General features: G+C 35.7%; 1 protein-coding gene across 1 annotated transcript in view; it reads right to left on the reverse strand.

Moving 5' to 3' along the window:
• The window catches only part of LOC128242899 (ubiquitin carboxyl-terminal hydrolase 10-like), a 38088-nt gene extending 23946 nt beyond the window's left edge, over positions 1 to 14142 (reverse strand). Inside the window, exons 1-7 of the mRNA XM_052960321.1 lie at positions 14032 to 14142; positions 9039 to 9149; positions 7647 to 7686; positions 5810 to 7279; positions 5457 to 5548; positions 1961 to 2070; positions 1382 to 1434 (exon numbers count right to left, since the gene is read on the reverse strand). Coding sequence (XP_052816281.1) covers positions 1382 to 1434; positions 1961 to 2070; positions 5457 to 5548; positions 5810 to 7279; positions 7647 to 7686; positions 9039 to 9149; positions 14032 to 14049 — 1894 coding nt within the window. The 5' untranslated portion in view covers positions 14050 to 14142. The remainder of the gene's footprint in view (positions 1 to 1381; positions 1435 to 1960; positions 2071 to 5456; positions 5549 to 5809; positions 7280 to 7646; positions 7687 to 9038; positions 9150 to 14031) is intronic.
• Between the last annotated feature and the right edge of the window lie 599 nt (positions 14143 to 14741).

Below are 14741 nucleotides of genomic sequence, written 5' to 3' on the forward strand. Positions count from 1 at the left end.
TCTTGAGATTCGAAATCGTATTGGTAAGAATTCTCCGTAATTCGCGCATGTGCTGTTACGGTTACCTGTTAGAAGAAAACATTGTCGATGTAAAAAAAAGAACATAGACACCCCAATAAAAGTGGCAAAATTACAACCATCAGATTTACGCGACCATCTGCTAAAAATAGATGTTTCGCTACGATGAACACTCGATATCTTCTAATTGGCCGTGATTGCAGATGGGTGTAATCGGTCCAAACACTTGGTAGATCACAGGAGACACATTTTGCTGACTGTATAATGCAAATATTTTGGATATTGTTCGCCGTGTCAAGTTTTTCCACGTCCGAAATAAAACTTACATTTTACTCATGATAAGGCTTAGCGTATACACAGGCTAAATGGGAGGTTTTAAGACACATTTCATTAATCGTTACAATAATAAATCCGTAATAATCAATTGTTATTTATTTCGCCTAATCTAAGTCCCATCCCATCACAAACACCTGCGAAAGGATAACTAATTAACACATGTATTGAAATGTGTCGTGTATGTCGGCTGCAGATCAAACGATACACTTTCTGATATCAGAGCAAGAGCACACCACATTTTTCCATTTGATATGCAGCCGACATGTACGACACATTTCAATACATGTTTTAATACCGGTAAGTTAAACTCGAGATTTAAGTCGCGTGGCAATGTATTGTATTTAAATCGCTCAGTCGAATACCGTATGATCCCATTTTTCCCTAGGCTAGTTAACCATCTACCGTGTTTACCGCGTCTGCGTCTAGATTGTAAGATTATCGGAAAAATTATAGTCAATAAGCGTCGTGTGAAAAACTTCTAATCACGGCCGAGATGTTTGAATTCACTGCAAATATGAATGAACTTATAGGATTCGCAAAATATGCATGTATGACCAAATTATAAGTGTTTTTTAAATTTATTTTTTCACTTCAGAACTCCTAGAAAAACAGTACCCTTAATGGCTCAGAATGCAGGAAATTGCATTCTTGTTTTAAAAAAAGTCGGGGGGGGGGCTGATGCCATCGGGCCCCCCTAGAAAGCCTGTTACAAATTCAATTTGGCCTGTTCAACTCAAACATTTTGAGAACCCTGGCTTCCTAAGTTGAGTTATTCAATATCAAAATATCAAAGCTACCATGGGGAATGGTGTTAAATAAATCTTCTGTATAAAGCTTTAAAGGTTTTAAACTGCATTTTAAAACACATTTAAACAAGAACGGACAGACGGTGCGATTTTAATATGCCCACCTTCGAGGGCATAAAAAGGAAAATAAAAGATTACCAACTGTCTATTAAAAATCTAGAGTTAGCCATTTCGTAGAAACAAATGTATTTTCTTTTTTTGGCCTAAGAACGTGTTTATACCTTTGTCAGCATTGTTTCTGGACATGGGGTGAAACTCATGAACAAACTCCACACTGAAATAGAGAAATGTATAATCATACTGACGTCGCTATGAGTTTTTACGCTTCTACAACTTAGAAACAAAGTATAATCTTTGAACATGAGAGAACATGCAGTAAGCTCGGAATAAGCCAGCACATATACTCCTATACACACATAACTATTTTTCTCTTTTTTTCTCGATTATTTTAAACCAAAGACCTAACTGGGATTTGATGTTCAAACAATTCATCAACAACGTAAATGAACACATCACAAGTTATTACACTAATTATGTATCAAAAGGATATTGACGTTAGTTCAGGAGTGCAACAACATCCTCGATTATTTTAAACCAAAGACCTAACTGGGATTTGATGTTCAAACAATTCATCAACAACGTAAATGAACACATCACAAGTTATTACACTAATTATGTATCAAAAGGATATTGACGTTAGTTCAGGAGTGCAACAACATCTATGATATATATATATATAACAAATAATATTCCCTTATAGTTGACAATAATCCTTATGATAGAAAATATTAACAACTTACAGTGAGTCGAGAATGGGAGTGGAGGAAGGGCCTCGTGACAAAGCAGGGTAGCGAGGAAGGCCCCGCAACAGGTTGTAAAACGGTGGGCACGCTATCAGGGCCTGCAGGGTCTACATATTCAGTTAAGGTGAATGGTTGAAGCATTTGAATATCCTTGGTATATGTTCATAAAACTTGCTTATGGAACCAAACAAATGAATATGCTACTATTATTATACATACACTGACAATGTAACTAACGCAATTTTGAATCACGCCAAAAGATGTATCCCAACTAAAACAGTCGTTATTCGACCAGACGACGTTCCCTGGATGACTTTGCATTTAAAAAATCTCATTCGCAAGCGTAAACGGCACTATAAAAATGCTAAGAGTAAAAACTCAACACTGTTTTGGGATAAGTTTCGAAGTTTTCGAAACGAAACCACTCTGACCATTCGGAGTGCAAAGGAAACTTACTATTCTAATCTTTCAGAAAAGATTTGTTCTGGGTCTGTCCAATCTAAAGGCTGGTGGACGATTTTAAAATCTTTTCTTAATCCTCAATCTAAGCCATGTATCAATGCAATTCAAGATCCCACTAACGGAGAACTGTGTCTAGATGACGCTGATAAAGCTGAACTGATCAATACACATTTTAGAAACCAATCTTTATTAGACGATAGTGGTCATGTCATTCCGCCGGTAAACAATCGCTACGGTAATAATAATCTTGATAATATAACTTTGCTACCAAGTGATATCACCGACATTTTAACCTCCCTCCCCATAAACAAAGCCTCAGGTCCTGATGGAATAAGCAACCGAATACTAAAAGAATGCTCGCACTGTTTAGCTCGCCCGCTGTGTGCCCTTTTTAATACATCTCTTTCTACCGGTCAGTTTCCCAAGCAGTGGAAAGATGCCAATGTATGTGCAGTTTTCAAAAAGGGAGATCCGACACTTCCTGTAAACTATCGTCCTATTTCCCTACTTAATACAATGGAAAAAGTGTTCGAGCGGGCAGTATATAAACATTTTTTTAACCATCTTCGTGATATAAACTTTCTAACCTCGTTTCAGTCAGGCTTTCGGCCAGGTGACTCCACTGTTAATCAACTTACTTTCCTTTACAACACTTTTTGCAAGGCATTAGATGATGGCCTTGAAGTTCGAACAGTATTTTTTGATATTAGCAAATCGTTTGATAAAGTTTGGCACAAGGGTTTGCTTGTGAAGCTTCAAGAAACAGGTGTCCATGGCAACTTACTATCGTGGTTCCGTGACTATCTCAGTAATCGTAGGCAACGCGTAGTTCTCCCTGGCTCCAGGTCTAGTTGGGCCCAACTTGAGGCCGGTGTTCCGCAAGGTTCCATTCTAGGTCCCCTTTTATTTCTTATATTCATAAATGACATTGTTGTTAATATTGGTAGTAATATTAGGTTATTCGCAGACGATACCAGTCTATACATTCTGGTTGATGAGCCCCTGAGGGCCACTGAAATAATCCAGAGGGATATTCATAGCATAAGTACTTGGGCTGATAAATGGTTAGTAACCTTTAACCCTGCAAAAACTATGTCAATTTTGTTTTCCCGAAAACGACAACCTCGTTTCTACCCCGAGTTAACTATGTATGGTCAACAAATTTCAGAAACTAACTCGCACAAACATCTTGGTTTGGTCCTCTCCAGTGACTGTACATGGCACGAGCACTTTGAGTACATTAGAAGTAAGGCCCTCAAACGCATATGCATCATGCGAAAGCTAAAATTCCGTTTGGACAGAAAATGTCTAGAAATTATCTAGTTTTCATACATTCGCCCAATTCTTGAATATGCTGATACAGTGTGGGATAATTGTACAGACTACGAAAAAAATGAACTTCAAAAGATTCAAAATGAGGCCGGTAGAATCGTCTGTGGGGCTACAAAGCTAGTATCTATTTCCGTTCTTCACAAGGAACTGAGCTGGCCTACTCTTTCAGAAAGACGACTCAATCACAAACTATGTCTCTTCTATAAAATGGACAACGGCCTTGTACCTGAGTATTTATCATCCCTTACACCCCAAACTGTTGGTTCTCATAATTATCCACTACGCAATGCATCTAATACAAGAACGGTTATGTCACGTACTAGTTCTTACTTTTCCTCTTTCCTTCCTTCTTCTGTACGTGCATGGAATGAACTTTCTCGGGATGTGCGGGACAGCCCTTCTATTGCTTCTTTCAAGAGATCTATTTCAAATCAATCTTCAGTCTGCCCTCCATACTATTACAACGGTAGCCGTCGCTTGCAGGTACTCCACGCTCGACTGCGTACTAGTTGTAGTGCCCTTAACTATCACCTCTTTTGCAAAAACATAATAATTTCTGCTCTATGCGAATGTGGTGAAGTTGAAAGTAGCACTCACTTCTTCCTGCATTGTCCCTTGTATACGGATATTCGACAAACCTTAATTCGTGATATGTCTAGAATCACACGTGTTGACATTGATATCATTCTCAACGGTGATCCTACCCTTAACAACGAGAGCAACTCAAAAATCTTCAGTTTTGTTCATAGCTTCTTACAAAACTCGAAACGCTTCTGATTATGCTATATTCCCAGACTTGACCCTTTCTACCAAACGGTACAGGTACCCAACTATCATCAATCTAACTATCATCAAACTTACATATACTCTCGCTCTGTCTACTTTTTTTCATCCATCCATCTTTTTTTTGTTACCCAAATCATCATTTTTATACACTATTTCAAACGCTTTCTTTCGTTCTCTTAAGATAATATTCTGCATGTTTTCATTAACAACATATATACATGTAATTAAAATTGTCTAACCTTCTCATTACTCTGCATAACGTGTAACTTAATTCTCACGGAGAGAAACTTTATAAGCTATGCTTTCGTTTCAATCCGATTCAATATATTAATGCAAATACTTAAATTATATTTAACGTGTATTATATGTATATAGAGATATGTTGAATACAATATGTTTAAACCAATATGCTACCAAATGACTTTCAATCCAGTGCTGTTATTTTTCGCTTTTTGGGGGAATTGGGCGCGGCCTTTCCAATTGTGAAAAGAATGTACTGAAGTTGTTAGATGTTCCATTAAGAAAATACCAACTCTTTCATATAAAAACTAAATGGGGTCAATTTTATATGAAACAAAAACATTAATCACATTTAGGAAAGAAGTATATATGCCCAAATTGGTCAGAAATTACTCTTTTACACTGCAATCAATAAGAATTTTTAAAATTCATCATTTGCTCATCGGCCAATCAGCACCAGTATTCCATCTTGTTTACTAGCCTGTGTTGTTGTTTCCATTAAATTCATAAGGAAACTATATCCTTTACTTAAAGTTCTGATATACAGAAAGACACTAACAATTGTGACTGAAAGTTGTAACCAGGCTATTGACTAATGCCAGGCTTTTAGATCTGTGCTAATTGACAGTGCTATGTTTGAAAACACTCCGCTAGTGAGTTGCTGAAAGGATACCCCGTTGATGTAGCACCAGTTTCCCTTGTTCACCAGGCCTCGAGGTTGGAGGGCCACTGTCCCGTGACTGATGGACATGCGTGATATCAGCTCTGTAAAACACAATCACATGACCACTATAATCATTCATCTTTACAAGGCCTGAAGGAGACCTGAGTAAGCCTTATAAGGAATGTTCCACAAGAAATTGAAATTTCTCATGAGGAATTCCTTGCAGATTAACATATATTTTATGATTGAATATAAATATTGCAGACAGTGAATAGTAACTTCTACATAATTTAGTTTCACTATAACTACTGTACAGCATACCCTACACTTAGAAATGGAAATAATCAAATAATCTAGATTACCTCCCAGGTCCTTAGCTGCGCTGTCTTCAGCAGCAGAAACGGTACAGGGAGGTGACTCTAGCCCGGGTCTCTCCTCTTTCCCATGATTCTCGGCTGTGTTTTCCTCCCTGTAACTCTTCAACCCCTGCCCATCACCAGCTGTGTTACCTGTCTTGCCTTTAAACAAACTTGCCCACGAGGATAGCTTAGGTGCCTCTGGTTTAGGAGCTGGTTCTGAAGCTAGTCCAGGTTCTAGAATTTCTTTCACATTTTTTAAATTTTCAGATTGTTTTGCACCGATTTCATCATTTGCACTGTTTGTTTCATCCCTAGCTGCCTCTGTGGTTTCTTCATCACCGACACATTTTTCACAGACCTCTTGGTTTATAGTTGTATTATCAACGTGTTCATTTTGAATAATTGGCTGTCTACCTTTAATGCTATTAGTTTCTTGCACAGTTTGAACTGGACTAGAACTCTCCACAAAAGGAGCATCTTTAATTGATACATCCACTCTAGTGACCCTTGCTCCAACGTCTTTATTAGAATTAGTCACGGCAGACATTTCTTGATTTTTGAACATATCAGAATGAGATAACACATTAACACTGTTACTACTTTCACTCGCATAATTTGCACCAACTACATTCTTTTCAAATCTAGTCCGATCATGGTCTTGATTCTGATAGGAGACAGTTCTATCTGGAATGTGGACTGAACTGTCGTTATAAACATTTTTATCACTATTATCCACAACGACTTCCATGAGTTCGTCACTTTGATAATTAACATTAGGGCTGGGTGTTTGGGATGGAAGTCTTGCACCATGGTTGGGATCGTGTCCCATTGTTCTGGGGTCAGGGAAACTAGCCATGCCCACAGGCATTCCAATATTCCCACCTTGTGTGTTATGTAACAGGTTACCTGGAGGAATAACTGGCTGAACACTAAAGGCATTTGGATTAGATCCATTTGGCCCCAATGTAACATTAGGACCACCAATGTTTGTAGCAGTGATTCTGGGGTCTGGGCCAGCTCTAAACAAGGCGGGGTGTCCTGGGGGTGGGACAGAAAAGTCTGTGGGAATGATGGGAACTGGCACTGCAGACATTGTGTGCTGGGGATAGCCATGTTCTTTAAAGGATTCTGTTTGTTTGTAATAATCTGGGGGACGTTTCTTTTTGTTTCTTCTTTCATATGGTTTCAAACTAGATTTAAGTTTTGACTGTTGGTTGGCAAAATCTTCACTTTCATCAATTAAACCAGTGTTCATCATAGCTGGTGCTATCCCTTGCCCCTCATATGGGTTATGATTGTACTGATGCAGTACACGTTGGCCTTGGTATGGACCCAGGTCTGTAAATGGGGCTGACACTTCCCCAAATGTGATACCAGAATGCATGTCAGTGGGCTGGTACACTGGCATGTGTCTGTCATCCATGAAGGAGATTTCCTCCTCAGCCCAGGATTTTACAGGGATTTCATGGCTCCCTGAAATAGCACAAATTATAAAAGTTGTGAACACATTTCACATGCATCTTCAATTCTTGTATTGCAGAATTTGTTACTTGCATCTTCAATTCTTGTATTGCAGAATGTGTTTACTTTCATTTTGATAGAAGGAAAATATGGTGAAACTATATAATTTTACAATAATTTTTGACCAAGCCAATGAAAATATCATATCTACAAGACATAGCGCTACTGTTGATTTATTTTTGGCAACCTTTGACGTTTAATAAGAGCTACACACACAAAAAGTAAGTGACCATGATGATTGTAAAATGTAAAGCAATACTTTATACTTGTTAGCTGATGACAAATACAATAACACAAATTAAAAATCACAAAGGCTTACCTCCACAAGCCTCACTATCCTCATCTTTATCCCATGGGAACTAAAATAGAAAACATTAAAATAACAGCAATTGTAAAATGAAAACAATGGGAAACAAGAAGATCATAATGGCCAATAGCTCAAATGATTTTAAGTTTTTAATCTTTGTTTTATTATGAGAATGAATGGATTTAACTACGAAGAGTATATTCATATGTTGTTAAAAAAAGTAGGTCAAAATGTCACAGCAAAGGTAAACGGAGGACAAAATTTATATTTGTTTGCGAAACTGTAGTCACTGTACAAATTTCATTGCTGTAGCTTCAAAACAAGAAAGTAAGTCAAAAGGACAGTCAATGTCATCCAAAGACAACATTGATATTTGTTTTCAAAACTATAGGTCAACCAGCTTTGACCACACGGGCACAACTTGGTAGAGGAACATCATATGATGCTACATACTGTTGAATCATTTAAATCCTTGGGTTTGAAAGTTTGTGTTTTTTTTAAAAAGACAGTTTCATAGGAATTTTAAATTAAGGGATTTTCATTTAAATGAATTATAATCTGCAATCCTAAATCATCTACAAATTCACCATTTGCCAATCGTGTGCTGTTTGTTGTCTATGTCATGTAGTTTATGACACTTACTACAGTGGGACAATATGGCAATTGACGCAGATATCCATATCAAATACCATCCGATAAAGAGAGATGCACCCATATCAATGATATAAAATAGTGAAGCGATTGAATGTCAATTATTAAGCATCTGTGCAAAACTGTGACAGTCTTCATTGTAACTGGGTTGCCCGAAGCCCGTGACAAGTAAATACTGTGTCGGACAAGTCAAAATTCCCAGGTTGTTGCCTGAACGGGCAATTGTATTTTTCCGTGTCTGCCCAATGCTTTCACACTTATTGATAAAATAATAAATTTATAAGCGTCTGCTGCACACTTAATTAAATACTTCTCTCATTCGTGTTTTTGTTTGTTTTGATGTTTTTTTAATTATTTTGGGCAAGTAAAACCATTTTGGGGCAAGTGGTTTTCTTCAATTACTTGCCCGAAAAGACAAGTGATGAAAAAATATTCAGACAAAGACTGCTGTGAAAACACAGTAGGGATGTAAGATTTCATCGGAAATAATTGATCAAAAGATTTGATCAAAGAAACAAGGTTTTAAAATCTAAATTTAAATTTTCCAAACACTCTTTGATGGAGGGGTTGCCCCCTCACGCACCGACTCCCATTCACCGCTAGATGACTCAATCTGCTTGCCCTATTCAAATTTCTACCCTGCTTTTTTAAATCCTAGCTGGAGCACTAAATCTTGGTAGAGGACATCTACCCAATGTAACATACCATACATCTAAGCTCTAGGCCTTATGGTTTTGGTGTTAAGATTTTTACCTCTACTTTTATTGGTGCCTGACGTGTCTGTCCATGAAGGATGTTGAAGACTTTTGCATGCTCATCAGGATCCTGACATAATAAATCTTCAAACTCCCCGAATACAATATCCTGTAAAAAAAAAATATTTCACTATATTTATAAATCACCAATTGCTACATCACAACATAAGTAAGTTTATAACTTTTGTAGATACAGTCGAAACTCGATGGCTCGATATTTTAGGGACCGGCCAAAGTACTTCGAGCCTCGAGAATATCGAGCCAAGCGGGATTGCTTACAGAATGTTATTTTTTCATTTGTTACATAAAGTCTTATTTATCTCGTTTGTTATTGGCTACGCTATCTCCGCAAGAGAAGGAAGAGTATATATTGGGCATAGTTACGCACCCTAAATTTCGTAATATGACTTATTCGATTATTAGAAAATATCATTTTATTTTTTATTTATAATAAAAATACTTTTATGCGAAAACAAGCAATTGTAAACAGTGGGTAACACAAACATAGCTTAAAAGTTATATCAAAATGCATAGTAATTTAGGGATGGATAACAATTAGAGACATAACTTAAAGTGATGGCATGTTTATTCAAACTGTTAAACCATTTAAATTCGACAATAATTATAATATCAGTCAAGCAATTTTAATCGATGCGCCTTGTGCTAAATGAAGCCAATCAAACACATCAAGGGGTGATATTCTTAACTGAACCCGCGAAAATGACATCGACCCAAGCAACCAAATCAAAGTGTGAAAATCTTGTTTGGGACCGCGAAAACCACTTCGAGCGTGGAGAAATATCGACCCTCAAGATATCGAGCCATCCAATCGAAATTTATATGAACAAAGAGTAAATAAAAACCGGTCCTTTTAATTTGGTTCGAGCCAACGAGGATATCGAGCCATGAGATATCGAGCCAACGAGTTTCGACTGTATATTAATTAAAAATCAGTTTATTTTAGCAGTAATACCGGTAGTTTTAGTATTTACTTTCATCCAAAAATTTATCTGAAACACATACATTTCTAATCATCAAAAAAGGTAAGATAGATGCTTAGTAATGAATTTCTGAGTATTTCTCTTCGCGAGCATGGTGAAATCATTTATTCGCATGTTGATGATAAGATGAAACTAACAAACTAAGGTCAGAATTTGGGTACAGTCGTGAAGATAACACATTCATGGATAAGTACATGTTTGCAGGTCACTTTGTCAGCAAAATGCAATGTTATAAAACTATTTGCTCGGGTCTTATGAATTAAGATCCAGTCTGTTTCAAAATTATTGATAATTTTCATTATAAGTAGCTATTGGCCATGATTGAGAAGGTGAGATTGACCAGGGAATATTAGAATTACAGTTGATTAACATAGTAAAAAAGATAAAACAACATCAGATATCAGAAAATAATGATTTCAGCATTTATTTCATACTGAAGTTAAACAAAATTTACAATAATTTAACACAAAGATAAAAACATAAAATAAAAATTGATGACAAATAGCATTAATTAACACATTTTCTTTATATAATCCATTTTGTAACATATTAAAAGCAAATAAGATTGTCGATTTTGTTTACCAGACATCAGCAGCACAATCCATTGCCTGAAGCTTTAAGTTATTTCATTATCTTGGTGCCGGGAATGAGGAGACCGGATGAGAAAATATATTGAGGGGAAAGATCAGGAAACAATATCAACCCCTTTAACCCTTTAGCACACAGGCAAATGGCCAGATTACACCTCCCAGTCAATAGCCAACTTACTTACCTTATCTGTATAGGCTCTTTTTAGGGGTATTGAAAAAGAGAGCAATTAACAGCACTATGATCTTAAAATCTCTATTACTTGCAATTTTATGTGAACATATTTTTTACAGATAATTAAATTATCTAATAGATAGTGTCAATTCTGAAATATTAAATCATTTTGTTTCATCTATAAATGCATTTCGAAGATGGACTTGTACCATTACTTTAAAATGTCATAATTTCATTCCATTAAGGGTTTCAAATACGCTGAGATCGTTCTAAATTTTATTACTCCTACCATAAAAAAAGACCCATCTGGATTAAAAAGCCGACAATTGATGATCTAGTGTATAATACACAAAAATATGGCAGGAATATCCTGTGTCATCCAGCAGATTGATCAAGTCCAGGGTGTCTGTTTTACTTTATGACCACCCTCATAAAATGTTGTCAAAAAGAAAGCTAAGACTGTCATTTCTGGTATGAATATTGATCATGATCATCCAGACGCTTGCAAATTTAACAGACGACAAAGGTTTACCTGACCTATTTTAACCCTTTACTTCATGTAAACCTAAGCCATTTCAGGCTGCCAGTTCATGGCTTATCAGTTCATATCAATACCCCTACTTCATAGGAGATTATTGATATTACTGGAATTTTAACCCTAATGTATTACAAACCTATTTTCTTAGTATTTCTTTTGGTTTAATCAATAAGTCATCAATGTAAAGTTTATAGAGAATTAAATTTCCAATCCAGTCATATAAATTTTATTTTGTTATCTAAATTATTTCCGCATGATATTCATAAACAAACAGAAAAATATGTCAAATTTGATGAAAATTAATTTTTATTACACTTTTATTTATCAAACATAACACGAAATATTATATAAACAACATATTTTTATAATTCATTTAATGCAACCTGAATTGAAACAAAGATGGACAGAATTAAAAAATAGTTCACAACAAAGAAGCACGGTATATTTATATATATGATACAGAAGAAAAAAAAGTTGATCAACAGTCACTGTACTTATAACTTTCGGTTATTTAACACTACAATGAACAAATAAAGTTATTATTCAACTACTACATGAGGCCTGCATGCTATTGTTTACTAAATTTATATCGTTTATTGCATGTCCATGTATTGTCATTTGGGTTTGATTTTAAAAATCCTCATTGCTCGTATCCTTGTGTGCGTGACGCCGAGGTCTGAATTCTCGACGTCGTACTCAATGTCTCAAACTCATTTTAATTGAAGCCAGAATGTTCCGATTCATCAGACAAACACTGAAATATAAATGACATTATTCAGGAATGTTGTTTTAAACTGAAGTTAACAAGGGCAGAAATTAGCTCTACATTGCATTCTTGTGTATTCGAAAACACGTGTTTCAACAGCTGATCGATGTTAAATTGGGTCATGTCAAAGTTTAACAATAGGGATAGTCATTATTTTATAACACATTTGTACTTACTTTCAATTTGTAGAAGCAGATGCGCATTTTTATGACCGGATTAGCGAAACAGAAGTGACACATATGTCCCATATAATGATTTATGGCCTTTGTTTATACAAGCCAGATGATTTTTTGTTTATCCAACATGGCCGACATTTTGACACGTTTTCGAACCATGACCTGTGACGTCAGGCGCGTGATCAATAAAATATAGTTGTATTATTGGTAGTTAATTATAACTTGCAGTATTGTGTAAATTTCCACGAGGAAAACGAGACAGGAATGCCCACAAACCTGCGCAGTCAACGTTTTACGCATCTTTGATACCAGTGACCTTATTTTGCGATTTTCCGAAATTCTTTAAATAGTAACATAGTGTTTTTTTTAGTGCATTGTATTTATCGATGTTTATACTTCATGAATATGAATTTATAGCGCATAAACAAGCATCAGGTATGAAAATAAATGCCCCTACATTACGAATACGTAGGATTACGTATCTATGAAGCTATGGATAAAACGTTAAGATCCGTATCTATGAAGCTATGGATAGATAAGTAAAATTGCGTATCTATGAAGTAAAGGGTTAAGGCCAGAATATGCTGGATATGAATCAGCTTCACAGCAAGTTTATTCATGATTTTCTCAGCTACCTATTATTTTTATTGTTTTAAATCAAAATTTAATCTTAAAATAATTATAATCTTTATTTAATTTAATGCTTAAGTGATCTGACCTAATATATTTGATGATTTACGCATCAATGAATTTGGGGAATTCTCGGGGAATTTTACATCCATGGCTCGTGGCCTTATGTCATAATGGAATATCACACCTGTGATTGGCAGTATAAATAAATACTTCCTAATTTTTTAAGACGATATTTGCTATGGAAATTCAATACCTGTAATGCTTTGCCTTTTTTTATGAACTTCCGGGATATTGTTTACAAAAAGGAAGATGCAAAATTGAAATATTAAATTGACCCTTTGGAAATGCGGGCAATGCCTTTACATCCAGTAGTCGATAGTGTCGGACATATGCGTATACATCCGCTAATGGGCAATGTTGGCCATACCCATACACATGCGCTAAAGGGTTAAGGTAATTTATAAAAATATGCAAATTAGCAAAGCCCGGGCTCCATGTAGATTGAGAATTTACTGTTTATAAAGACCAGTGGACCCTTTCAGTGCCGAGCATGCTTTTCTCTGAAGGGATCTGTTGGGTGTTTAACATCGCACGTTTCAGGACTTTAGTGTCCTTTTTATGAAAAATTAACATGCCCTTAATTAATCCTAAAGGAAACACTTGCATTTGTTCAGTTTTTCAAAAATATCATGTAGAAATTTCATTTTTGACTTGATAATAATTGATTTCTGGTTGGATAAACAACGACTTTGACAATGTCTTGACCTGTTCAGAACATTATTTAATAGTAATTTAACAGTATTTAATGAAACATTTTATTTTTTTTTAAAAATGGACACCCTGAACCGACAGCCTGCCCATTCTATTACCCAATTCTTGTTTGACATTGACAAAGGCCTGGTGTTCGAGCATCAATCAACCAACTAGCTTACTAAGTCTACAAAAGAGTGGGATTAAGGACACAAAAATGTCAATGATATTAAAATTACATTGCAAAATTTAGAGATTTGTCACTTCAAACGGAGGACTAACAGTTGTTTGGAAATTCAGTGAGAGGGCAATTAAATATAAACGTTTCACTTTAACAATTCTATCACATAAAAATAAAATGACACCTTTTCAAAAGACCCCATAATCGGCTATTTTTTGTCAGCAAACGTTTCGTGGAGAAATCGCCATGATTTTTTTAACGCGCATGCGTAAACGGAAATTCTTATTGATTGTTTTTTACCTCCAAGATAAATAGACCGACAAGAAAGGGAACCTGGTTAAATAGCCCCCAAGGTAAAAAGCTCCCAAGTCAAATATACTGAATTTATATATTATTTATAAGTAATATATTAAAGTGTTTATTATTTTTACTTGGTTAAATTGCTTGATTAAATTGATTTATCGATATACAAATAATGTTGGTTGCACTTCATTTTGAAAAATGAAAGGTTTAAAATGTTTTGGAATAACATAAGTACTGTACGTACTGTATGCATACATAAAAAATAAAAAAATGGGGGCGTTTTGGGGGACTATTTGACCAATTTTAAAATGTGAGTGGGGCTATTTGACCAAAATGGGGGTTATTTCACTTGGGGGCTATTTGACTAGGAAGCCAAGAAAAGACCCCATCCAAACTCCACGGAGCGCTTACTTCTCTTTGTATTGTCCTTGCAATGGAATGGATGATTGCTTGATTAAGGTTAAACACAATGTTACGTATAACAGAAATTTTAATGTAAACGCTTGCAGAATGTTTTTGAGGTCTTAAGTTGGAGATTTTTATTCAAATGGGGTCCTTGTACAATATAGTTCTCACTAGCGGATTCAGGGG

This window comes from Mya arenaria, chromosome 8 (assembly GCF_026914265.1).
Source record: "Mya arenaria isolate MELC-2E11 chromosome 8, ASM2691426v1".
Classification (NCBI taxonomy): domain Eukaryota; kingdom Metazoa; phylum Mollusca; class Bivalvia; order Myida; family Myidae; genus Mya; species Mya arenaria.